This window comes from Perna viridis, chromosome 8 (assembly GCF_037379345.1).
Source record: "Perna viridis isolate PV_CMFRI_1.1 ecotype Kerala chromosome 8, ASM3737934v1, whole genome shotgun sequence".
Taxonomy (NCBI): domain Eukaryota; kingdom Metazoa; phylum Mollusca; class Bivalvia; order Mytilida; family Mytilidae; genus Perna; species Perna viridis.
The window spans coordinates 29,178,601-29,203,878 of record NC_142452.1 but is presented as its reverse complement, the minus strand read 5'-3'; the positions used below and the strand labels follow the sequence as shown (position 1 = coordinate 29,203,878).

Below are 25,278 nucleotides of genomic sequence, written 5' to 3'. Positions count from 1 at the left end.
CCTCAATTTACCTAATGTCTGTAATTAGTACAACATAATGCAGTTAGTATTACTGTAAACAAAGTCATTTACACAGACACTTTATTTCCTTATTTGAAATGTCACTCCAATTTTGTAACTATTTAATTTCACATCTACCACTTTTTTTTAAATACATGTGTGTATTCTTTTGAAACAAAATAGCTAGACCAATAACTAAGCCAATATGGAAAACCTTATGCAATAATATTATAATAAATAGTACCTCCCTCGGGTACATACAGGTATTGTTCATGTTTAAATGAAATAGCCTTCACAAAGAAAATCCAACTAACAATTAAAATTTGCATAGTTAACAAGGAGCACTAAGATGAGAATCTCTGATTGGCCAGAGAAAGTAGATTGAGAGCAGCTTCCTGTGCATCTCCTGAACTGATTCCTGGATTCTTTGTCAGGGAACCTGTCTTGACTGGATGGTCACCATTCATACTTGGACTAATGGAAACTGTTGATACAAAGGGAACTTTCCGTGATGCATTGTTAATTTTGATTGGATGATTCAAAATGACTGGTGATGAATTTTGTACAAATGGCAAGTTGACAGTTTGAGAAATGACAGGTGTAGCAACCTTCTGACTTGCTGAAATTATAGCTGATGAAGCACTCTGTTCATTGTTAATGAAATTCAAATGACTGGAATGAATGTTTGGTTGAGGAAATACAATTTGTGTCTGTTCGCCTGTTTCAGGCATGACTACAAAGCGAGGAGATGGCCGAGGTTGTCCTATATCTTTTCCTGGTTGCAAGACAGCGCTCTTTATACCAACACTTGACATTTCAGTTTGTTTGACACTATTTGTGTTGGCTACATCTGCTACCGTCAACACAGTATTTAAATTCCTTACAGCAGACATATTCTGGTTTGAACCAGATGGAGGAGCAACAAGTTTTATTGGTTGACTTTGCTGTATCACTTGTTTAGATCCTATGGGCGGAGCTTGAAGTTTGATTGGCTGAGATAAGGTAGATAGGCTATTTCCAGGAACTATAGGACTTTTCCCATGAAGTTGAGTAGCAGATGCAGCAAGTCCAGAGTGTGAAGTTGTTAATACATTCAAATAAGCTTGTTGAGCATTGACAGTCGTCTGCCCAGGTTTTGGTGAAATGGGTACATTACCATGTTGAGATCGAGAAGCAAATGGTGGACTTTTTGGCAAATTAAAATTAGACATTTGAATTTTAGGTTGTGGTAGTATCTTCAGAATACCATTTTCAACTGTAACAGGCACCCCTTGTGCTGTCACAAGCTGCCCATTGATGTTGTATAGGAATAACTTCTGTGGTGTTCCAGGATTTTTACTTTGACTAGAAACTACTGTTTGAGTTGTGGCAACAATACTACCACTTATTGGCACGATACTAGATTTTCCTACTTGAGATGCAGGTACATTGCCAACAGTTTGAGAATTTTTCTGCACAATTTGTGGCATCTGCTGAACCACTGTAGCTGGACTTGTACCACTTTTGGGAGAAACACTTGGAAACTTGAAGACTGTGTCAGTATTCTGAGCCTTCAATAAAGTGCTTTTGTCATCTTTTTGGACTACAGTTTTTGCTTGAATAACATTGTTTGGTTTTCCTGCTTGGCTTGTTGAATTATTCTGCTGTACCACCATTGTAGGCTGTTGAACAGATTTCAGAACATTGGTACTTGCAATTTTTGGAACATTTGATAATGCAGGATTACTAACAACTGGTTTTGGTGAGACAGACTGCACAACACTGCTGCCAACTAGGTTTTGTGATGCTTGTGAGCCTAATACATATGTTTTCTGTGGAGAAATGAAAAGCATGGTACCACCAGCTTGAGTTTGTCCAGGAACTTGTATCATAACTTTACCAACTCCAGCAGCATTCTGCTGACTATCAGTAGATATAACACTTGCATGTCCCTGGGCTGGTAAGCCTGATGAGGCTTGTCTAGATGAAGGTGACATCAGCTGGACAGAATTTGCTCCCAGTTGCCCAGGTAGCTGTAATAACATTTTATTTTCTATTTGTGTAGTAACAATGTTATTCTGGCCTGGCATTTGAACAACAAGCTTGTTTCCATTAGCCAATGTTAAGGTCTGGTTTTGTTGTTTTGTTATTTGCTGGACAGGTGCTCCTAAAACTTGAGCTGCTGCCAACTGCTTCATAATCTCTGAACTGGAGCACTGTTGATTAATGACGACTGGTGTTAGACTATTCATTTGACCAGCAGCTGCTTGTAATGGTTTTTGCAGTAGGTCAGATTTCAGCATCATTTTGTTTTGACCTGCTGACACAGAAGAAATTATAGATGAGTGATTAATATCTGCTTTGGTTGTCGCTAATGTGAAATGGTTCACAGTTTTCAAAACAGGACTGTTCAAATGACTTAATAACGTAGCATTATTTCCCACTGATGAAACAGAAGTTACATTACTTTTTACTTTTGACTCCAGTAAATTTTGTGGCTTCCCAGTTGCCAATGGTAATGAAATTATAGCATTGGCAGGTTTTGACTGAAAATTTGAGTCAGTTTTTATGACACCTAGTGACTGAGTCAGTAGATTTCTAGAATTTCCTGTCATGTTCAATTGGTCTACATTTTGTGGTTGTTTATATCCAGACTGGTTAGCCTTTAAAGCTGCACTATTGTTCAAATTATTTAAAGTAGAACCCATACCAACAGGGGTTAAAGGTTGATTAGCATTAATCATAATTTGAGATCCTCCATGTAAATTAGATGATGGGGAAAGGTAAACAAAATTTCCAGTTGGAAGCTGGCTTCCACTACCAGACTGTCCTAAGGGCTTTTGAACAAGCTGTGGTGTCATCAAATTAGATGATATACTTGTACTAACACCAGCAATACTTGTTGATGGTTGAGAATTCATGATATTTTCCAAGTTTTTCATAGAAGTTCTTGGTGTAATTCCGTCGAGAGATAACGCTGATGTTGTTTGCATTTTTATCCCAGCCTGAACTATAGGTTGAGCCAAAGTTGATAAAGTGGCCTGTATAGCTGATGATATTGGCTGAGAAGGATTATTAATCAAAGGTGAAGCTGGTTCTATACTAGCAGAAAGACTTCCTGTCAAAGTTCCAGCTTTCTGCTGACTTTGTACATTTTTCAAGTTTGCCGATGGTATAATCAACCCCTGAGGGGTTAGATATCCTTGTACAATATTTTGCCCAGTAGGAATGTTTGATGATGATTTTAGATTTGTTAACATAAGTTGCCCAGCATTGTTTATTTGGTTCAGTCCAATCAAACCAGGACTAGCAACAGCCAGATTGGGTTGTCCAATAACTGGAGATGCTGGCTGTACGTAATTAGGTGGTGACACCTGGACAGAAATAGGTCCATTTGATTTCGCCTCAACTTTTGGTGTGGTAGGAATTGGCACTTTCATACTTTGTATTGTCTTAGTTATATTACGCCTTGGTTGAATTGAAGGCATTGTTACAGGGGACGGAACTTTGATGTTTGCAGTTGGCAATGATGTTTTTACTTCAGTGACTACTGTTTGTATTGCAGAATCTAATGCTGCCTTGCTAGGCAATTTTAACTTCTTTACTCCAGTGGCTGTTGATTGAACAACTATAGTACCTTGATTTTCAGAAGTCGTTTCAGACATAATAGGTTTTCTAGCTTCCAGCAATGTTTTAACAGTCACATTACTAGCATATTTACACTGAGATCTATTGGGTGAGATCTGAAGTCCTGGGACAAGACTTGACCCTTCTGGCAATAACGGCTCACTTGTTCCAGCATTAACAGATGCAGAAATCGATCCCAAATTGGGACTTATGGGAGGACAAAGTCCAGAAATTGAACAAGAAGCAGTATTTAACAGTCCTTTCAATGATGGATCGCTTTGTCCAACATTAACACTTTGAGCCATTCCTATATTTTGACTTGCTGCACTATTGCCTAAGCTTCCTGTGGAAGTAATTGTTGAAGAGACATTGGATCCAATGAGGAGTGGTTGCTGAACTGTGGCTGGATTCTGAATTCGTACACCAGCATTTGGCTGTACTACCAAGTTAGATCCTTGCAATGACACTCCCTGGATGTTTATACCTTGTAAAGCCAAAGCTTGAATTTGTTGTAGCGTTAAGCCTTGAGAACCAATATTCAAAGTTCCTTGAGCACCTAAATTCAATGACCCTTGACCTCCTAAGTTCAGTGTAGGGTTCATTTGTAGAGGAACTCCTGTATTCTGACCTGTGTTGAGTATATAGCTTCCCTGGTTAACAATATTCAAGCCACTTAAATTTTGCAGCCTTACTCCTTGATTAGCTGTTGGTAAAGCATTAGCACTTTGTTGAAGAACAACTTTCTGAGCAGTAGTCCTCGGTATAGAAACAGGTACACTTTGTGCACCACCCAAATGTTGCTTGATGGGTGCAACCTGAATGGCAGGTTTACTTGCAGATGAGACTATTATGGTTGTAGAGCTAACTGCTACAGGAGATTCTGAAGTCATTTTTAAAATCTTATTTGGTTGTACACTGGTTATGTTAGCATTTGATATTCCTTGTGTCAAAAGACTGTTAGCAGTAGTTTGGTTTTTAACTGCTTGACCTTGAATATTGGACATAGTTTGACTCATAGTCTGGTTTTCATTTGAAGATGAAGAATATGCTGCACTTGAAGAGCTTGTGACAGTAGTTACAACACCTGTTGTCATATCTGGTAGTTGGACAGTGTTGGATGTTTTCACATTTATAGGAGTTTGAAGTGTGAGTGTTGCTTTGGCACCTGAAATTCCACCAGACTCAGGATTGACTGCAGTTAGAAGGATCATACCCTGTGGGCTGTTTCCAGGCTGAATTGTCAGGGCATTTGACTTGATCAGCTGTTGAATGACTGCTGGTGGCAAACTGTTGATGTTTGCTGCAAAATACTGGACTTTTCCACTTGGTGTTGAGGTTTTGGTAGATGATACTGCAGTTTTCTGTGGAGTTGTTGCAACTTTCTTAGCACTCTTGACCACTGGTGTTACAGCTGAATAAAAAGACAAAACTCATGTTTAAATAAACTTAATCACACTTTTTAAATGCTTAACATTTTGTTTTACTGACATTAAGAAATGCAAGTACATGCACCTGAAGTTCTCAATGTTACTGCTTTTGATGGTTTTTTTTTCTTGGTCCATTTTTTTTAGGGCTAAAACAATGTCCTTGCTCAAAAGTAATATTTACTTTGAAAACCCATAAGCATAACGAGATTAAGAATGATATGTCATGCTAATAATATCCCACTCAGCTATTTCTGTGTAATTAAGTTGTGCATTAAGCAGGAAGCAGATAAAGGATGAACCTGGAAAGGGAAGGCACAACACAAGTCACCATGCAAAAGTTATATATCAAATTTCTAAGCATATCCTACAACCCAGGCTGTGAAATCTGTTATGAAAATTGCCATTATGCATCAGCTAATAAATTACTAAGTCATATACAGTAAACAGGAAGTAGATAAGCGAGGAACCTGGGAAGGGGAGACACAGTATGCCATCATGCAATAACAGCGAATAGAATGTGACAGACAGACATATGGACAAGATAATTGCAATATTAGTTGGGGTAAAAAATCAAAAGGGAAAAACAAACAAAATATCATCCAAAGGGCTTTTAATCAAACTACTAGTATATGTTCTTAAGTTTCATACCTTGAGTTGTTGACAAGGTCGTGCTGACTAAAGGTCGTGGTGATGACATTCCTGGTTTTTGTAGCAATTGTTGAATGATTGGATGAGCTGTCTGTTTGGTCTGTGACAAAACTTTCAAATTACCCAATGACTGTTGATTCAAACCAGTATAGTAAGTTTGTCCTCCTGACGTGTGTAGCAACAAATGTCCTGGATTTTGACCTTTGACCTGACTGGTGACTAAGGAGACCATACTGGTTGTAGTCTGTCCAGGTTTAAGTTGAAATTGTTGGTTTGTAGTTGATGGTAGTGTTGTTTCTACTTTGCGCTTTTTAGATATTCCTTGGTCTTCCACATTATTGGGAATGATTCTGCGTTTTCTTATTCTGCCTCTTGTACTTATATCCCATTCACCCTCCTCAACTGAAGAAACAGAAACTAATCAATTAATGAAATGGACAGAGCTTACAAATTATAAAAATGGTTTTTCCTTGCTCTAAATTTTATAATTATCAATATTTCAATTTCAATTTAATTTCAACAATTACAGAGTAAATGTTCCTTAACAACATTTAAATGCATTCAGCAGCAATCATAAACTATAATAATCCATAACAAGAATTTAAATGTCAAATTAAATACCATATCACTCTATCCTTCATCTGATATTAATATACCATTAATAAAAATGATTTATTTGTCGAAATGAAAGCAGATAAATTACGACAAGTATTAAATATTTTACATTTTTTCTCCTTTCAAATTTACTAATTGATGTGTTGATGAAATTGATTCATGTTTCTTTCAGCATATTATCATTTCCTTTTAATATAATGGACAATACATTGGACACAGAACAAATTTTGATTGAAAAATCATATTAATATTTAATACACGAGTTTTCATCATTAATATTGAAAAAAACATTTTCCATCAAATTACAGACCAAATGGCATTATTAATATTTCATTAACATCAGATGTCATGTGAAATCTGTCTAAACTGCACCCTGAATAATAAAAAAAACCTGTCTAAACCAGACACATTTTAAAATTCCTTATATCAAAACAGTATTTTGAACATTGGAAAACTGAACACCAGCATAAACCAAACCAAAGTTAAAGACCAAAAGGGATTTCACTGTATTTTGAACATACCTACCAGCACCCTTGCCGTCTTCACTAAAGATACTTACCAGCACCCTTGCTGTCTTCACTAAAGATACCTGCCAGCACCCTTGCTGTCTTCACTGAAGATACTTACCAGCACCCTTGCTGTCTTCACTGTCCTTAGGGATACTTGGTTGTCTGCTGGGAGTACTTTCTACTTCCATACCAGTTTCTTCAGTGGCTGAGTTGGTTGATTCCGAATGGTCAGATTCCCAGCCATCTTCATCCTTCAAATAAAAAGATTATATTTTACATGAAGGGATACAAAAAGGCTACAACACTAAAAATACTGTTAGCAAGCTCACAAAGAGAAAACCCGCTCTTCAATGAAATTGACTATTTAATGTAACCCTTTAATATGTATAATTTCCCTTGGTAGTCCTACAACAAAAATTATATTCCTTAACGATGATCAACCTTTCTATAAAATGTCATCAAAATTCCTCGAGCATTTAAGGAGTTGTGCTTGCAATGTTTTAAAAGTAAGATTATATAATCGTGATAATTTTGGAGTCCTCTAAGGATCATTATATTCTTTCATGCATATCTACATATGATGCCCAACCTTCCTATAAATTTATCCTACAAGAAAAGTGGACAGATGGATGGACTAACAGACATGAATTTTGATGTTATCTGTATATCATCAAAACTTTGTTTATGAGGGGTATAATGAAATCCAAGAAATTCATTCAATTACCCCAGATGAATATGTTGCCACTTGAGTAGATACTACAGGGAAAGAAATTTTGAATGGCCTTGATTCCATTGCAACCCTTATGTTCTTTGCTTAGGGGCAATTTCTTATTTTGATGGATACCTACAACTGCAACTGAGGTAGTCATATACACAATCAATACCAGTATACAATATATACTGTATATTGTTAAGGTATAAAGGTGATTCTAGAGTAAACCATTTACCCTATAGGTAGGAATAACTTGTAAAATCCTGTGTTTTATTTCATGTCCAGACAATTACCATGAAATACAGTGAAAATTTAATCACTTAAATGAAAATACCCCAGTAACCTCCTATATGGCATTAGCCTTATGAAAAATTTGTAATTGATGAGCTTTTAAAATCTGTATACCTGTTCCACATAGGATTCATATTCTTTCTTCATTTTAAGTCTAGCTTTCTTTGTAGCTTGTATTAACTTCTGTTCCCAAGGTTCTAATTCCTTTAATAGATAGGTCAGTCTGTTGTGTAACTGAACAACACATTTCTTCCTTGGTGGGGGTTTTACTACCTGGAATATCAAAGACAAACAGCTGTTTTAAATCTAAGCAAAAAATATAGAAGCATCAAAAATAGAAGGACGATTCAAATCCAAGAACGTGGACAAAACCAAGAAACAGACAATTTACACACATAATATAGACACAGAAAGAAATACAAAATAAAAACTGAAAATAAGAACAAGACAGCACACAAAAGTGAGGATTTCTATTAAAAAAAAACAACAAAATTTCAGGACATATAAAGCAAAGTTCAAGTGAGCATAGCCAGTACTCAACTACAAATCCTTTCGAAATCAAGCCACTCAATATTTGGCAAATTCTATATTCACATGCAGGAAATAAATGTTACACTAATCACTAAGTAACCATTGCCTCCTTTAGTAATACATTTTGTAAGTTTACCTTTATTTTACATGATTGTATGATTACCTTTGTTTTCTTTCCCCTACCAACAGTATAAGATTCTGGTTCAGCAAATTTCTCCACAAGATTCTTCAGGTCTTCAACACTCTCAGCTACCAACTCAAATGGACCAATCTCTGGACCCTGAGGTTAATAAAAATATCCCTAATTGTTTGATTCAGATTGATAAAACACAGTTTACAGTAAAAATTGAAGACTTGGTTAAATGTCTTTTTTTCAACAAAGAGTTATGCTAGCACATGTACATACCCCAAGCCAACATGGACATAGTGATCTCTATTTCAGTCAATTTTAATTGCAAAGTGAACAGACGATTATCAGAAAAATTGTGTGAACTTTATAAAAATCAAAATCACTTTAATATTCAATATTTTAACTATGTCTGGACAAAATGTCACTTCTCATAACCAGTAGTTCAAACTTCCAATTGCTTGATGCATATCTATGTGTAATGGCCCTGTGCAGGTCTGAAGATCAAAAGAATAGGCCTGCAGCAACGCTAAGCTTGTCGTAAAAGGCAACTAAATAGTGCTCAGAAACCTAGCCAGGGGCTAGGCACTCTGCCCACAGAGCAAGTGGGATGTGTGCCCCAGGTGGTGGAATGGGGTACCCCTGGCATGTTACATGCTGGGGTTGTCAGGCTATAATACGGAAAACCTGACCGCAAACCATAGCGGTGCACTGTGTTGGGAAAGATGCCATGTTCCTCGCATGTTAAAGAACCCTGCAGTGGTATTCGATAGGAGTAGGAATCTTTGCGCTCCGCCACAGGAGGCTAAATTGCCCAACCCTACCCATCACTCCCTTTTATCTTGTGGCAATCAAAATTTGTTGACCCTGTCATCCTTGTGTCCCATCCCATTTTTCATTTCATTCTCATTCTATCATCTATTTCATGTTCATCGTCTGAATATAGCTGAAATATTGCTGCTCGGACATTAAACCCCAACAAACAAATCTCTTTTTTGATTTCACCTTCATCATTTCATGTTCATTTTATCATCCATTTCATGTTCATCACCTGAAATATAGCTGAAATACTGCTGCTCGGGCATTAAACTCCAATAATCAATAAATCTATGTGCAATGCCAAACCATCATAACCATATTAATTTCATCAAATACCAATTTGTTGTAAAGGATTAGTACTGCTATGAAATTTAAAATAAAAATATATAAAATTTCTTTCATTGAATTATCTCCCTTTGTAAAATTTAGAAATTTATTACAAATTCGTGAACTACGTGTATGACCTCAAAATAACTTACTTGAACAAGTTCAGTTTCATCTTCCTCGTCATCTGACTCTATAACCTCTTCCTTTACATCAGTTTTTTCTTCCTCTTTTACTTTGACTGTTTCTTCTGGTTCCTGCTTAATATTCTGTTTCAAATCTTCATCTATCATGGAGTTATCTTGATTTTTAGATTCTTTTTTTATATCACTGTCTTTATCCTCATTCTTAACTTTAAACCCTGCATCTATAACAGAAGCAAACAAAATGTATGCCAGCTTTGTATCAGTTGAATTCACATCTGTTAATTTAAAATCCAAATGTGTGCTTGCATAACCAACTTTTGGACAGTTCATTCTTTTACGTAACTGCTTTGAAGATTGTGAAGCCTAAACTGCCCCCAAATTGGTTAAATCAGGCCTAAAAAATAGATCTGTTTTTGCTTACCCAACCACTTTTATTTCTAAGCCCCAAATCAAAGCCAATTTATCCCATAACTAAAAATTAAAAAATAAAAATAGGTAATTTTGAGGGAAATCCGAAAGTACATTTTATCAAAGTCCTTTCATCATTTGAGCTGACACAGTGTTGTAGCTTTCTTCAATACATATGGTCGACCCAGTCGTTTACAGAAGCCAGACAGCAGCATGGGGTCCACAAAAATAGTTATTAATAATACATACAAAGATGTTATTATGTGTATAAAACAACACTCAGAGACTAACGATTTGGCTAATGAAATGTAAACCTGTCCGGAAAAAAAAACAATAGGCTCCAAGGAGCCTCCATCGCTTACCAGGTTAAATTTTTGCCTTTCAAGAGCAGTAACTCTAACAAGGAGTTGTCTTTTGACTCCATGAAGACTTTGGTAGGGCTAATCATAAGGATCATTTCATCAATTGAAAGTTTTATTCTATCCATTATAGTTGTCAAGATATTGACTAAAAACTGCTAAAAGCGTAATTTTTTTGCCTTTCAGGGGCAATAACTCTTACATGGAGTTGTCTGACAACTTTAATCCCTGAAGCCTTTTGTAGGCCTTATAATCAGAATCATTTCAGCAATTGAGTTTCATTTTATCTATCATCATTTTCAAGATATTGGCTGAACAATGTAAAGTCATTTTTCACTTCTCAAGGGCAATGACTCTTAGATGGAGTCGTCTGACAACTTTGATCCCTCAGAGACTTTTGTAGGCCATATAATAAGTATCATTTCAGCAATTGAAAGATATTGACTAAACCTAACCCTTTTGGAGATATATGCAAAAAACTGCCATCTGACCCCTATGTTCTATTTTTAGTAAGGGCGGCCATGCTTTTTAACCAATCAAAAATCCAAACAGTCATTTTGTTAAAGATAACCTAAAAAACAAAAATAAAAACTTTCATTGACATTCTGGAGAGCAGTTTCTGAAAAGAAGATTTTTGAAAGTAATAACATCAAAAACAACAAAAAAGGGCAATAACTCTGACATGGGTCAACAGATTTCCACCAAAATTTGACCACAGATAGATCTAATCATGCTGAAAACTTACACCCAGTCAAAATTTGGCTAAACCTAACGGTTTTGGAAATATATGCAAAAATCTGCTGTCTGACCCCTATGTTCTATTTTTAGTAACGGCGGCCTTATTTTTTTAACCGATCAAAAATCCAAATGGTCATATTGTGCAGGATACTCTAAGGAACAAGCATCTGAAGTTTCATCCAAATCAGTTCAGCAGTTTTAGAGGAGAAGATGTTTGAAGAAATTGTTAATGACGACAACAATGACAACGACTGACGCCAAGTGATGGCAATAGGCCAAGTGAGCTAAAAATCACAAAATGAAAATGCCAACCTACCAACCCTATTTTGAAAGAATGTAACCATCTTAAACAGACACATTTTTTTCTTGGCCTCACAAAACTTTGTCAAAAAATTAAAATCAATCCTTTTTATGCTTTAAATTTAATTTCCAATTTATCTCAGTCAAAATTATGAATTGATCCAAAACCAAAACATTATTTAGTTTGGGATTATCTAAATCAACCTATTTAAATTAATGCTGACCAATTGATATTCATTACATCACAGTACCAAATTAGTTTATACAAAATAACCTATGTTATCCAAAAAAAACAACCAAGCAGAAGGTACACATCAAAAGGACGTAGACCTAGGATAAGGGACATAACTGTTTAAATCAGTGATATGCTTGTATTGCATACAATTTCACCAATGCCTATCAAGCTTTCATTTGAAACAGAAAAGTTACTTTGATGCTTACATAAGATTGATGTAAAATGCAGAATACAAACGTTCCAATGATTTGTCAGAGTTGCGTCCCCTACCCTAGGTCGTCATATATATCATGACAATGGTTACTGAAAAAAAAAGTGAAATATCTGTACACGTACCTATCTGTACTGGCTGCTTCAGCCTAACATGTACAGTAAACTATTGTAATCATGCAAGGCCTGAGCACCATGAAACATGAAAAATACTTAAGTCTGAGATTATTCTTAATTTCAAGAGTTACCTTAATCAAACCAAAGTTTTTTTACCTAAGTTTTTATTTAATGAATCCTCCTCTGCTGTGACTGGTTCGATCTTTATTTTGATTTCATTTTCACCATCTACACTATCTGTTTTAACATCTGTTTTTACAATTTCACCATCAGCAGTTTCTTCAATAGTTTCATCAACATTATCTTTTTGATCACAGTCAACCTTTTCAAGAGTATCCCACTGTACATTCTTCTCCAAAAAATTACCTGCTTCAATTTCAGAACATGAGATTTCAGTATCACAGATTTTAAATCCACTGTAGTCAACTTTCTCTGATTGAGTCTTGTTGCCACTTGCAGAACCAGAATCATTTTTATCACATTTCTCATGTTCACAAGTTTTCATCTTTTCGTATGAGTAATTATCATTTTCTATTGCAGATTTGTCTGGGCTAAATTCTACATCAGTATCAGTACCGTCACTCATCTCCCTACATGGAGTTACTTCCCTTACTACTACTTCCTTTTCTGAGACCGAATTTGAATTGTGAGAAGGTTGATGACTATCACATTTCGATGAATTAGAATTCTGTTCACAAGAACTATCACAAATTTTCAACCGAAAAGATGATGCAGTGTCACTATCTTCTAAAATTCCATCAGCACTTTTATCAAATATCCGAGATATTGTATTAAAATGACTTTCTTCCCTTTCATTGTCAGATAAATTACCCTCCATTTGAGTATCTTGACTTTCTATCTCAGAAAAGTCATTTGATGTACTGCTATCTTCATTGGTCCCTATCACATTAGAATCATTACTTTTACTCATATTCTTATTCATAACTGAGGAATTAGAATCATCATGGGTATAAGATTTTTCCATTTCATTGTCAACCTTACATTTTCTATGACTCTGCTCCATTTCAGAATCTAATGCTTTATCACTGTGCAAGTCACCCTTTTCATCTATCTCTTTTGCACATGCATCACTGTCATTCTCATTTTCATTTTCACTGAGACCGTTGAAATTTTTTGCAAGATTTAAATTTTTAAAGTCCGTCCTTTTCTTCTTTTTGGCACACTTAGCAGAACCTTGATTGCTATTTTCAGATAATGTTCCATCAGTAAACAAAGACAGGTCATTATTCATTCTCATTGCACCATTAAACCTAATCCTACCAGATCTAGTCCGTTTCACACTCCAAATATCATTACTATCTAAAGAAGAAGTCTCACTTAAATTATCTTGTTCCATAACTTTATTCCTGAGAATGTTTTTAAAGGGAGTATTATTATCTATTCCACTGTCATTACAACTTTCAGTTTCGTCTTCTGATTCACTTTTACTTTCACTTTCACTTTGTGTGCCATCGTCTTCAGTTGTTTCTAAGTCATCATCTTCTGTTGAAGAATCCTCATTTGAGGCAACTGGAAGGACGGTCTTTATAGTCTTAAAATTTAAAAACGAACTTATGTCAAATATGAATGTGTTTATTTGAGAAGAATTTTTTAGAAATAAAAATATTTAAAAATTGTTCAGGAAGTGTTAGAGCAAACATGAAGAAGGTAAGATCACCAATAAATGCAAGGCTCAGAAATCTCAGACAACCTCAAGCAACATTTCAATGTTTCTGAACTAAAAGAAGCCTCATTAGAGAACTAGAAATCCTGGGTGTATGAAAGTTTCTGTCTTGCACACTCAAGAGTTAAAGATTTTTAATGTCTATCTATACAAAGCTTTCACAGCTGATAAAGATGAAAAATATGATTTTGATCAAATTTCAAATTAATACAATGTATCCAAACGGTATAACAGGTGTTTCACAGTAACAAGTACTATGTCTTCTGACAATACAGAGCAGAATTCTACACGAAGAGCTATGTAAAAAATCAGCAGTACTACACTTAATCAGTTATCTATAATGGCTTGAGCCAGTGGGATTTTGCAAAATCTAAAAGTAATAGAGTACCTGTCTGAGTCTACTTGGTCTACTGGATGGAGGAAGGGGTATTTCTGATGTGAAGGTTTTTACATTTTTGGGTTTCTTTTTAGGTACTGGTGTTTTCTCTTTACTTTTGGATCTGTCTCTCCTATCCTTCTTCTGGAAGACAAGCATTTCATATCATTATAACAGATGAGCTTTCATTTCAATTTTCTATATTTAAAAATAATAAATGGGTTTTCTTACCACAAATTGTTTATCCAGAACAACTCAACAACAGAATCTTTTATTAGATAATCTTAATAGGAACTCTTCATTGAACTTTGAGAAGTCAAAGGAACAGTAAGTTTTGAATATATAATAGCATTTGAATTGGTAAAAAATAAAAATGATTTAAAAAGATTGATAGTTTAATCTATTTACTAAACTAAAACTTTTTGTTTTCAATCATTTATATGCAGAGCTTTCCTTATACAATGTACTACAATGTCTTCTGACATAGCCAAGTGATGCTGTACAATTTTACTGGAATAAAAAGGTCAATTTCATTTTAACATTAATTCCTTTTTCAGATTGGAGAACAAGAGCTATATTCACAAAAAAGTGTAAGATATGTTTTGAGTTATAACATCATAACAGAAATGAAGATTGTGATGTCATAAATCACACCCAATTTTACATCTCAAACTTTTTGTGAAATTGACTGCTGGTTTTATTTTACTCTGCCTATCAGGTCAGACTTACTGCTGATTTTCTTTTCTTTGGCGATTTAACGACTACTTCCTCTTCTTCCTCGGGTTCATCAAACTCTGGTTCGGGAATGTATGCCTGGCGGTATATACGAACATCAGCACCACAGAATTGTGGAAAATGGAGATATGTATTGCCATCAGCATCCTCGCCAAGTTTGTAGTCTTTTTGTTCCTCAGGATACTGTGATTCAATGGTCTTCACTAAAGATTCTTGACTTTCCTACAATAATAAAAGAATGCTCACATAACCTATGCCCTCAGATTAAAGGAGGAGCAGATTCAAGGTTGGAGGCTGTCATAAATCAATAATTTCAAATAAAAACAATCTGGCTGTCTTTACTGGGAGAATTTAAACTGAAAAGATCTTCCATCAATGCATTCACAAGGGTATAATAAAATCATCAACAAACTATTTTATTCCATTAAGGCATTTTGTAACATTTTATCCATTTCTGAATTTTTTTTAATCGAGAACTGACTAAATGTGTAGGCACTGATGTTTAATTATAATTTTAGTCAAATCTGATGAATTTCAGCCTTGTAGATAAGTTTTTGATAGAAATTAATAATCAAGGACAAAAAAAGAATTAAAGTAGGGCTTAGATTTAAAATTATGTTTGTTTACCCTTTCCGAAACTCATAATTTTCACTGTGGGTAGGCAGAGAAATACTTCTATTTCATAATTCAGAATGCAAAATAAAACAATATCAGTGTTCAGTTTTTTCAAAGATGTAAAGAAATAATTTTGAATTAAAAAATTACAAAATTTTAATTTAGGCTTAGGTAAATTTCATACAGGACTATTTTTTTTCTAAAATGAATCAATTTACATCTACAGTCAAACCAGTCAATTTTTGGAACAGCTCAAGTCTGAGATTCTCCCTCATTGTCAGTGTCTTATGTGAGAAAATTATGCATAAAAGCAAATTTCGGGTGTAAAAATTCAATTATTCAGTATTTTTTGCAGGAATTACTGTAGTTTTCACCAAAAGCTCCCATAAATCTTTTATTTAAGTGGGAGATTCTAAATTTTTCATTGATATTTTGTGAAGCTCCCCACTAATATGGGATGATAAATAGGTAGGCCTAGAGTACCCTTGTTTACCATCTTAATCTGCTTACCACACAATGATCACATAAACTTTTTAGTACCCAGACTCTCTGATACAATGACAGTTCATGGAATTTCTTTTTTCTCATAGGGTTCTTTTTGCCTGTTAAAAAAAAAAAAAGAAAACATTACTTGTACAAGAAATATGCAATTCTGAATTCTTTCACTCAGAATAATGTAATACTCCTTATCAAATACGAGTCCTATTTGATATTGAAATATTGACCATGCCTTGTTGTATTTTTATCCTTTAATTTTACAGCTGGAGACAGGGTCTCTTGGAAATTTTCCCTTATTTTTGCATCATCATCAATTTTAAAGGAAGAACTAGTGTAAAAAATTCATTAACTACTCCCTATCAATTGCAAGTCCTATACCATATTGAAGGATTGAGAGTGCCATCTAACCATATTTTCATTACCAGAGGTCATTGTCTATTTTCCCCATATATTCACTTTACTATAAGCTTTGAAAGGAAAGAATCTGTTCTTTAAATTTATATATCACTGTTTTGTATATGAAAAAAATATTAATTATATAGGAGATGCAATATAAATGAAAATAATAGAAGCTTCTCCTTCCTTTCCTTGTATATATCCTAAATGTCCTCCATTACATAAAAAACATTTGATGACAATACGTGAGAAATGTCCCTCATCTTCAATTGTGGGGCATTAAAGCCATACAGTACATGCAACATTTCTTTTATCACTTACCAACAACTTGAAATAGGAATGGATCAACTCCAAATTTGTCAGCTACCTGAAATTTTTAATATTACAACTTATTTACCAGCATAATTCGATGATAAACAGTATGATTGTACAGTTACTTTTTCACAGATTTTATAAATGCTAGTTTTTTTCAATTTTTATGAAAACTATCATTCTACATGTATTTGAGAAATTTTCAATTAGTTATCCTATACATAACTCTACAAAGACTTCTGCTCCCGTCTCAAGTTTCACCCAAAATTCATGACAGATTTTAATGCATGCTAGTCTCTATTTTGTAAATCAAAGTGCTGTTTGCACTGGAAGTTTTTTATTCTTGTGAAAATTGTAGCATGAACAAAATTTTAAAAGATTACATAATGTAAAAAAAAATCTGTAATCATTCATTAGCATTTCCAATATTATTTAGAACTGCTTTTCCTAATAAGTATAGACTGAATGTCAATCTTTACAACTTTTTTTACTGATTTCTGATGTATAAAATGTAATCAATAGTTTAACAGTATCCAACTTCACACATAATTACAAATTTTGTTCCATTTCACCCTTTTCCACATTTATAAAAAAAAACTATTTCAAAGGGGTTTTTATCCCACACAATAATTATATTCAAATAAAGCCAATTTCTGCTTTAAAAGATAATTTCCTAGATGAATATAAGATTTTCCAAAACTAGACATTTCTTATCAATTTGAATTTTCCTGCCAAGTTTACTTGGTAAAATCATTGCTCTTCACTTCCCTTTTATTCATAAAATATTACCGTAATGATAGGATTAAGCTTTTAATTAATAAGTGTGTTAATTGGAACATGATTAACATGTTTCTTGACAAAACACTGCAAGAACTGAATTACCTAAATGCAAATTTAATCCTAAACATCTTTCAAGGCCAAAAAAGGATTCCCTCAAATTTTCAGTTGATTTGAAGAAACTGGTAGATCTTAATTCGATTTGCAAAAATAATATTATAGATTGAGCTGAATAATTGCCAGAAACATATTTATTGGTTATAAAAAAGGTAATAAATGATACAACAGGAATTATATTTGGACTATAATTTTGTGTGGTGTTTAGAGATAGTAGGGAAGTTCCAGACATAAACCAGTGACATCAGGTATTTTGATCCTAAAGGATAAAAAAACCTCAAAACTTGAAGGCTTATTTCCCATGGTTCATGTTTTTTTAAATATCCAGTTCATTGTGTATTTTTTTCTCTCCACCATTTTTCATTGTAGTATCCATGTTCTCAGATACAAGAAAACTTGTCTATAATGAACACTGAATTATAAATAAACCTGTCTAAACCAAACCCTGAATAATCCAAAAATCGGTCAAAACTAGACACTTTTTAAAGTCCCTTTACATCAGTATATAAATGTATTTCAAACCTATGAATATTAGGTCTGTCTACACCGAACCAATTTCAAAAGGCCAAAAGGCATTCAGTATAAACAGGTTTCACTGTAAATTTTTATTGAACCAGTTTCACCAGATTTCGAACCAGTTGAATTTGAAAACCTTTCTTATTTAAACTACATTATATGGTGTAATTTTCAATGGTACCAAATTTTGTCATTTGCTTTATGAATAGGGGTATTAAATTTTCAGTCTTTCATTTTCACATACATAGATACAGACTACAGGAAATAACTGTGAAGTTTTAAATTTGGCAAGGTTTTATTTTCGTGATTCCTCCAACCTCATGAAAATGAACCTCTATAGGTATTTTAATTGTCCAGAGTTTGGTTTTGCTGTACTTTTATATCAATGTGTTCAATTTTTGTCATGTTAGTAAAAAGCTGTACTGCCTTAAACACAACTGAACAGCTACCTACTTTGTTAACATCTTGTGAGTCTTTAAGAAGCTTGAACCATGGTATCATTTTCTCCCGTAGTTTTTCATTCCACACTTTGTATGGCATCATACCAGTTCTATCTAATCTGCAAGAAGTAAAAAAAAAATTCAAAATAAAGTCTTTTTTCAAATAAAATAGAAATAGAAATTTGAATACTAAATCTAGATGAAGTAAGGACAAATATATGTACATGTGTATAAACTGGGTTTTGTATATCAAAATTGACAGGAAGTTTGTCAGCCACGGATATTCTCTTAATTAAACAATTGTGTTGACACCTGGTCAGAGTTAATTGACCATAACCAATTTACGACTAAAGCCAATCAAAGGTAATTAGACCAGATGACTGTGAAAAAATATCCCATGGGAGGTGTCAATCAGATGTAAATATATTATTGAGCCAATCAAACCTCTCATCTGGTCAAAGGTAAACACAATCATGGCCATGTGCATGTGGCTACATACAAGCTTCACAGCCCTGTTAAACCATATGATACATTCATAAACAGATTTACCTTATAACAGAATAAATTAAACCCAACTAACACTGATTATCTAATCAGGAAGTGTCTAAAACACATCAACATGCAATATCTGATAAAAGAAAATGGATGACATTTGTTAACACTTTTGCCATGTGGCTTTTTTAGCCGGAAAATTGGTAAACAAAAAGAATGGGGACTACCATAATCTAATTAAGGAAATACTGATGGCATAAAGTCATCATATTCAGTGGAATATAAAAGAACAAGAGATATTCAACAAGGGACATAATTAATGGTCCATGGTATTTTGCTAGGAATTTTAGCACTTAAAAAAAGGATCAAGTTTGTTGAAAATATAAAAAATGAAATTATATTTTAAGATAAATTTACTCTGACTACAAAGGGCAAAGGTCAACATGTTTTAAAATCCGGGACTATATGAGCATAGTAATATAAAGTCCTTGATAGAAATAAAACATCTGTTTCTGGAGTAGTACTTTATTATTTTGCATATGAAAAGTGACTAATAGTTTTAGATGATGACTACAACTTAGCTAAAAACTTGCTTTATACATGCATCAAGAGTGAATCCTTGACTTTGGTACTTGAATGTCATAAATGAAGGGGTTATTTTCATGAATTGACAAGGATAACTCATCAGTGGACTTAATACTGTCATATTTTAAAAAATTAGAATAATTTATTGGGCACCTATTTTGGCTTAATTTCTGAAAATTGGCAAAAAAAAATTGGTAGCTGGCTATTTTTTTGGCGACAGAATTTTGAAAGCCAGAGCAGCCCCTGCATTGATAAATCAGATTTAAGATTATCAGTTTATATTTCAACCAAAACCTAAGTCAATCAAAGTGAATGACCTTCCAAAGACAAGTTAAGTTAAAATCCATCAGTAGTAGAGATAAAGAGATACAATGGAAGATGAAGATAGAGGGAAGGATAAAGATACCTTAAATTACCTTAAAAAAACAGACAATCATTGATGCTCATTGAAAAATTAGGCTCACATTTAGAAGAGGTAATTTTTATGATAAGTCTTGTTCACATTAACTACAATTTGTGAAAAATAGTAACCCACTATAAATTCTCATACCTCCACACTAAGAAATGTTTTTGATCCTTTTTTTTTAACTTACTTGTGTCGTTGAAATGGAGTACTCAGTAAAGTGGTCATAATACGTTGTAATGTAGAACTCTCTCTGGGCATAAAAATGCATCTCTCAAGCTCAAATTGGGCAACCTCGCCAATGTTTAGTGGATAATGGCACAAGAATAACAATAACCCAATCGAAGGAAGCTAAAAAATATAGAATTCCGGTAAGATAATTAATAAAAAAGGTATTTAATTGCTCTACTACCACAATTGAACATGATAATCAAAACCTTACAAATAAGAATACCCCACCTGCCTCGGTCTCCAAAGATGTCATCTTTAAGTACTGTTATAAACCTTCCCTTGTTTGCTTCAGAAATCTTTCACCACGTTATCTACTCATACCATAATTTTACAGAATTCATTGATTTTTTTTTAAATTTAAGTAGAAGTTGACCTTACAAGCTATGAATATATCAAAACCTTTAAGTTGGATTACCTCCACTTGTAGGTGTCTGACAATAACCATCGTTTCTATAAAGTGTAATTAAAATCCAAAAAGCAGTTAAACAAGAGTTGAACTCACAAAATATGTGGACACAGTGATTTCTATATACCACTGAAACTTGACTTGCAGGAGTATAGCTGCATGAATCTTCCTCATAACAAAGTGAAACATTTCCTACACATACAACTTCATGAAATTATTGCTTACTCAATGATGAATTGCAAACACTCATATCTTTTGTAATCTGATATCTGAATCTCAAACACTTTGATTTACAGGTGTTACAGCCATGACCTTTGACATAGAAAAATCTTACCTCCCACATGGCCTTCACCTCTTCTCTGTGACCTTCCATCAGTTTATCCTCCCATTCCATCATTCCCTGGATGTGAGATTCTAACACTGCTTTTCTTTCCATCATTTGCTGTTTACGAGCTTCTCTCTCTTTTTGGATTTCTTCAACTCTCAGTTGATTCAGTAATGCTGTTGAGTCATGGGGTATTATTGCCCTTGCTCTTCTTCTGACGCCTGAAATAATATATATAACAATAGTTTTGTACAAGTATTCATGAAAAGAGAGAAATAAGCCCTAAATATACATATTACATTTTATCCTATAGCGACATGACTTGACTGTGCCAGACAATTTGTTTTTTACAATAGACATGAACATGTTTCACAATAATGCCTGATTTTCCACTATAACCTTGGTTCCCTTGATTCCTCTTCCAAATTTTCAAAAAGCAATAAAAAATTTAAGCTAAAGTTTTCTGGTTTTTTTTTTATCTTTCTGATTTTGAGCAGAGATGCAAGGAAGGAAAGAATAATTGTTTTCTAAGGAAATTGAAATTCTGAAAAAAAAACAAACAATATTAAGAAGAACTTACCTGGTATCATAGGTAGCTGATCCTCCTGAAGTTGACCAGATGTAGCAGTAATACTTGTCTTCTCTCTTAATTCTCTGGAATTTGATGAATTCAAATATATAATGAAACAAATTATTTTGTAGCTAAAATATACCTATTAAGTGCAATTAAAGACTATATCAGAAAAATTGAATTATTTTTGTAATCTGTGAGTTGGTAACAGTGTATGCATGACTTAAATCCTTCAATGTCAATAGTACTTGTAAGTACTGTCACAAGGCCATGTTAAATCACAAGGAATGGGTACCTAACTCCCGTTCAAAAGCCCAGGACCATGTGCTTTTTTGTACAGGGTAAATCTGACAACTTTATGTACAAAAACCTCATCTGCATAAACATGAAGACAAATATGAATATGCTATAATAAGTTTGGTAACAACACAAAATAGAAACTTTTGATTACTGAGCATCAGACTGATGTACCTAGAAAAAGCAAACATAACACAAATCTGTCTTCCTTTCTGAAAATTTTCAACAGCAAATTCCATATCAAAAACAAATCTAAAACGATACTTACAAGCCTAATACTCTAAAATAATTGAAATGTAGACAATCCTTCTTATCAAAAGAACAACAATCATATTATAGTTATGTATTAAGTAGCACTCCAGCTAAGAATCATGCAAAATGTGATTCATGGGTAAAAAGCCTACATATTTTTATTTTTGATATTTTGTTTGAATTGCCATGGTAAACAGAAATTAACATTCAGTTTTTCATATATCCCATGTTCTTAAGAGATAAAAATCATATAGAATGCACTGTACATTTCAAAATTAAGGGAGATAACTCCGTAAATGACACTCAAATACAAAAGAATCTATTGGATTTTAAATGTTGATTATCTCCTAAGAGCAGGCAGATTTGAATGAATTATTACACATTTCATAGTATAGACCCAGAAAAAAATCTTGATTACAAAAAATATGTGGCCTTTTTTAGAGTGTATCACATTTTTCAGATTTTGCATGATTTTTACAAAGACTGCTACTTAAATACTCGCAAATTTCAACATTTGTGTTAAAAATTCAGCTGCATTTTCCTCAATGATGAAATCATGATGATATCACAAATTTCTGCTTTCTGGATTTGGTAGGCACTTTCAAAAAGTAGAGAATGTTTTCTTTTACATGTATCAGTGAGATCATTTGCATGCTCTGTGTTCAGTGCAGCCTGCACTGCTCATAACTTTAGTTTTTCTTAGATTTACAAGTATATAGTATTTGCCGTATCTTTGTTTCAATGAAGAAAATACCATTATGCACAAATTTCTACTAGTTTCATAAACTAAAATTCAATTTTAATTACCTAGATAATAAGTTCAATTTCTGCTCCATCATGGTTTCAAGTTTTTGTGCTCTGCGTGATACAAAATGGTCAGGTCCATTAAATCTGTAGCAGTTTTCTAACATCTGGCGGAAATCAGCTACAAACTGAGTAATGGTTTCATATTCTCTCATATCAAATTTTTCCTTCACTAAAAAACCACAAGAATATTATCAAATAATGTGAGAATTCATACATCTACATACAATGTATAGTATACAGAGCCACTATATAAATAAATAAATCATAATTCTTTGTTCTACAGTGTAGCGTCTACTGCAAAAGAAAACTTGGATGGAATAGAATCTTATTCTATTTCCATGAAACCTGTACTTTAGGGGCCAGTTGCAGCCTGTGAAGGTTTCCTTCTCGGTTCATTGAAGACTCATAAGTGGCCTTGAGCCGACATTTTTCATCACCAAGGAGTTGTTGTCTCTTTGACACGTTCACCATTTCCATTCTCGTTATATTTGACAGGAACTGACCAACCACAGCTGAGTTTTGCAATGATGCAAGTTTTGGTTTTCAAAACAAATAAACGTGGTGATTGGTTACATGGTTGGAAAAGAAAGCACATGACTTCCAGTAAAGGAAAGAAAAGAACTAATGAAATGTTAAGGATTTGATTGATAAAGTTCGGAGCAGAGAGTCAATCTTAAACAGCAAAGACAAGTAAAAGAATGTAATGTCGAAGATAAAGATAAGATGCTATAACTGGGACCTTTGCAAAATTGTTAAACAAAAAAGGCTATATAAAATACATGTAGCAAGAAAGTCTTCCTCTGATAATGAAGCCATTTTGGGGTTTGTAAACACTGAATCCTGCCTTTTCTTTGACTATTAAACATCCATCAAAAACTTTCAGTTTGAAAGTGTCAACAGATGACACAAATTTATGGTTGAATGTACTGTTTTAAAGATTATCAACTCTCATCGAGCCTTTCATAAGATTTCTATACATAATTAAAATTCCAATGCGGTTACCACTTTAAAACCCCTTGCAGACAATTCCACAATATCTCACTGAAGGTACTGTGAATACACATTGTTAACTGACCAATTATCATGAACCGGTATCCATCCCACTGATTGGTAGCCGTTTTACATCCTATGACAAATGTCTCATGTTTTTTAGGAAGATATCAATCAAAAAGACCCTTGACATGCTGAGCCAGAATTTTATTGTGGTAACTTACAGAAGAAAGTCTATATGTTGACATCTCATCCCACACAAAAAATGTTGTTTATCTACACACAGATATGCAAGTAAGGGGGACAAAGGTGAAGATTATGTTTTAGTCTCATTGATTTTATTGACTGCCCATTTTATTTGCTATCAAATTTGAATTTTTAACACAGTAGTTACTGAATACTTTTGTATATCATAATAAGCAAATATAATAAACTGATAAAATTACTTTTTCCTTAACCTCTATTTTGATGAGTTACTTATTATGGCTGAACTTATCATTTCAATTTTTATCATAATGTATTGTACATTTTTACTTAGGGGTTACATTCCATATCTTGAAAAGGTATCTATACTAACTTTTTCCCAGCCAAATGGGCTTCTTTATTTTCTCATAATAATCAGCTGTTTCTGGATGACCATCATCAACTGGACCAAGGAAATGCAAGTTGACAGACTTGTTGGAATCAGACATAAGTTCTTTCAGAATTCTTAGTCCTTGCTGTAACTCATAACTGAGTGGGGCCTGATTGTATGTGTGATCATCAATGTTCTGTTGATCATTTTCCTCAGGCTCCGCCTCCCCATCCATTGGGTCAGCACCATCAGCTGTGGATCCTGTCAAACTGCTGTCAGCGAAGCTGTCAACACTCTCAGAGACTAAACCGGACATGAAGAAGTTCATATCTATCATTTCCTCTGCACCTTCATTCACAGACATTATCTATTTTAATGCAAGGAAAAAAGTTTCCTAACTTTCTTATACCTCAAAGAATCTTATAAATGTTCCATGAATTTCAAAACAATGCTAAATCATTTGACAGACATTTTACAAGCAACCTTTAAACCTTTCTTAGAGCACCTTTTTGTCATAAAAAGACTATTTTTGATGCTTCAAAATCTACCCATCCTCGTAATCAAACTGGGAGAGAAGTTCCAAGCTGTATTTTGGATTTATCACACCTGCATAATTTGACATGATTTCAGAAACATTGATGCTAGCCGCATAACTTGATGACATCAAAACGTATTAATGCGCACCATTTTATGCAAATTACAGATTATTTCTGATATAAGTAGTGTTTTTCGTATAACCAATAAAAGACATTATTTT

The 25,278-nt window shown here is 33.8% G+C and overlaps 1 protein-coding gene across 1 annotated transcript; it reads right to left on the bottom strand.

The window, feature by feature from the left end:
- Positions 1 to 210: 210 nt before the first annotated feature.
- Positions 211 to 25,185, bottom strand: LOC148610128 (uncharacterized). The gene is made up of 17 exons (XM_088542225.1): positions 24,525 to 25,185; positions 22,958 to 23,126; positions 21,611 to 21,684; positions 21,040 to 21,251; positions 20,259 to 20,419; positions 18,602 to 18,707; positions 16,748 to 16,793; positions 16,043 to 16,134; positions 14,912 to 15,139; positions 14,195 to 14,326; positions 12,279 to 13,674; positions 9,765 to 9,976; positions 8,503 to 8,619; positions 7,923 to 8,081; positions 6,924 to 7,056; positions 5,682 to 6,083; positions 211 to 5,017 (listed from the first exon to the last, which is right to left on the bottom strand). The coding sequence occupies exons 1-17, from the start codon at positions 24,883 to 24,885 to the stop codon at positions 345 to 347; spliced, it is 8,673 nt and encodes a 2,890-aa protein (XP_088398351.1). The 5' UTR covers positions 24,886 to 25,185; the 3' UTR covers positions 211 to 344.
- Positions 25,186 to 25,278: the final 93 nt, after the last annotated feature.

Coding starts and splice junctions, on each gene's coding strand:
- LOC148610128 (XM_088542225.1), bottom strand. CDS start 24,885: ATGTCTGTGAATGAAGGTGCAGAGGAAATGATAGATATGAACTTCTTC. Junction 9,977..12,278: donor TTCATTAAATAAAAACTTAG/GTAAAAAAACTT, acceptor CTTCTGTTATAG/ATGCAGGGTTTAAAGTTAAG. Junction 8,620..9,764: donor ATGAAACTGAACTTGTTCAA/GTAAGTTATTTT, acceptor TATTAACCTCAG/GGTCCAGAGATTGGTCCATT.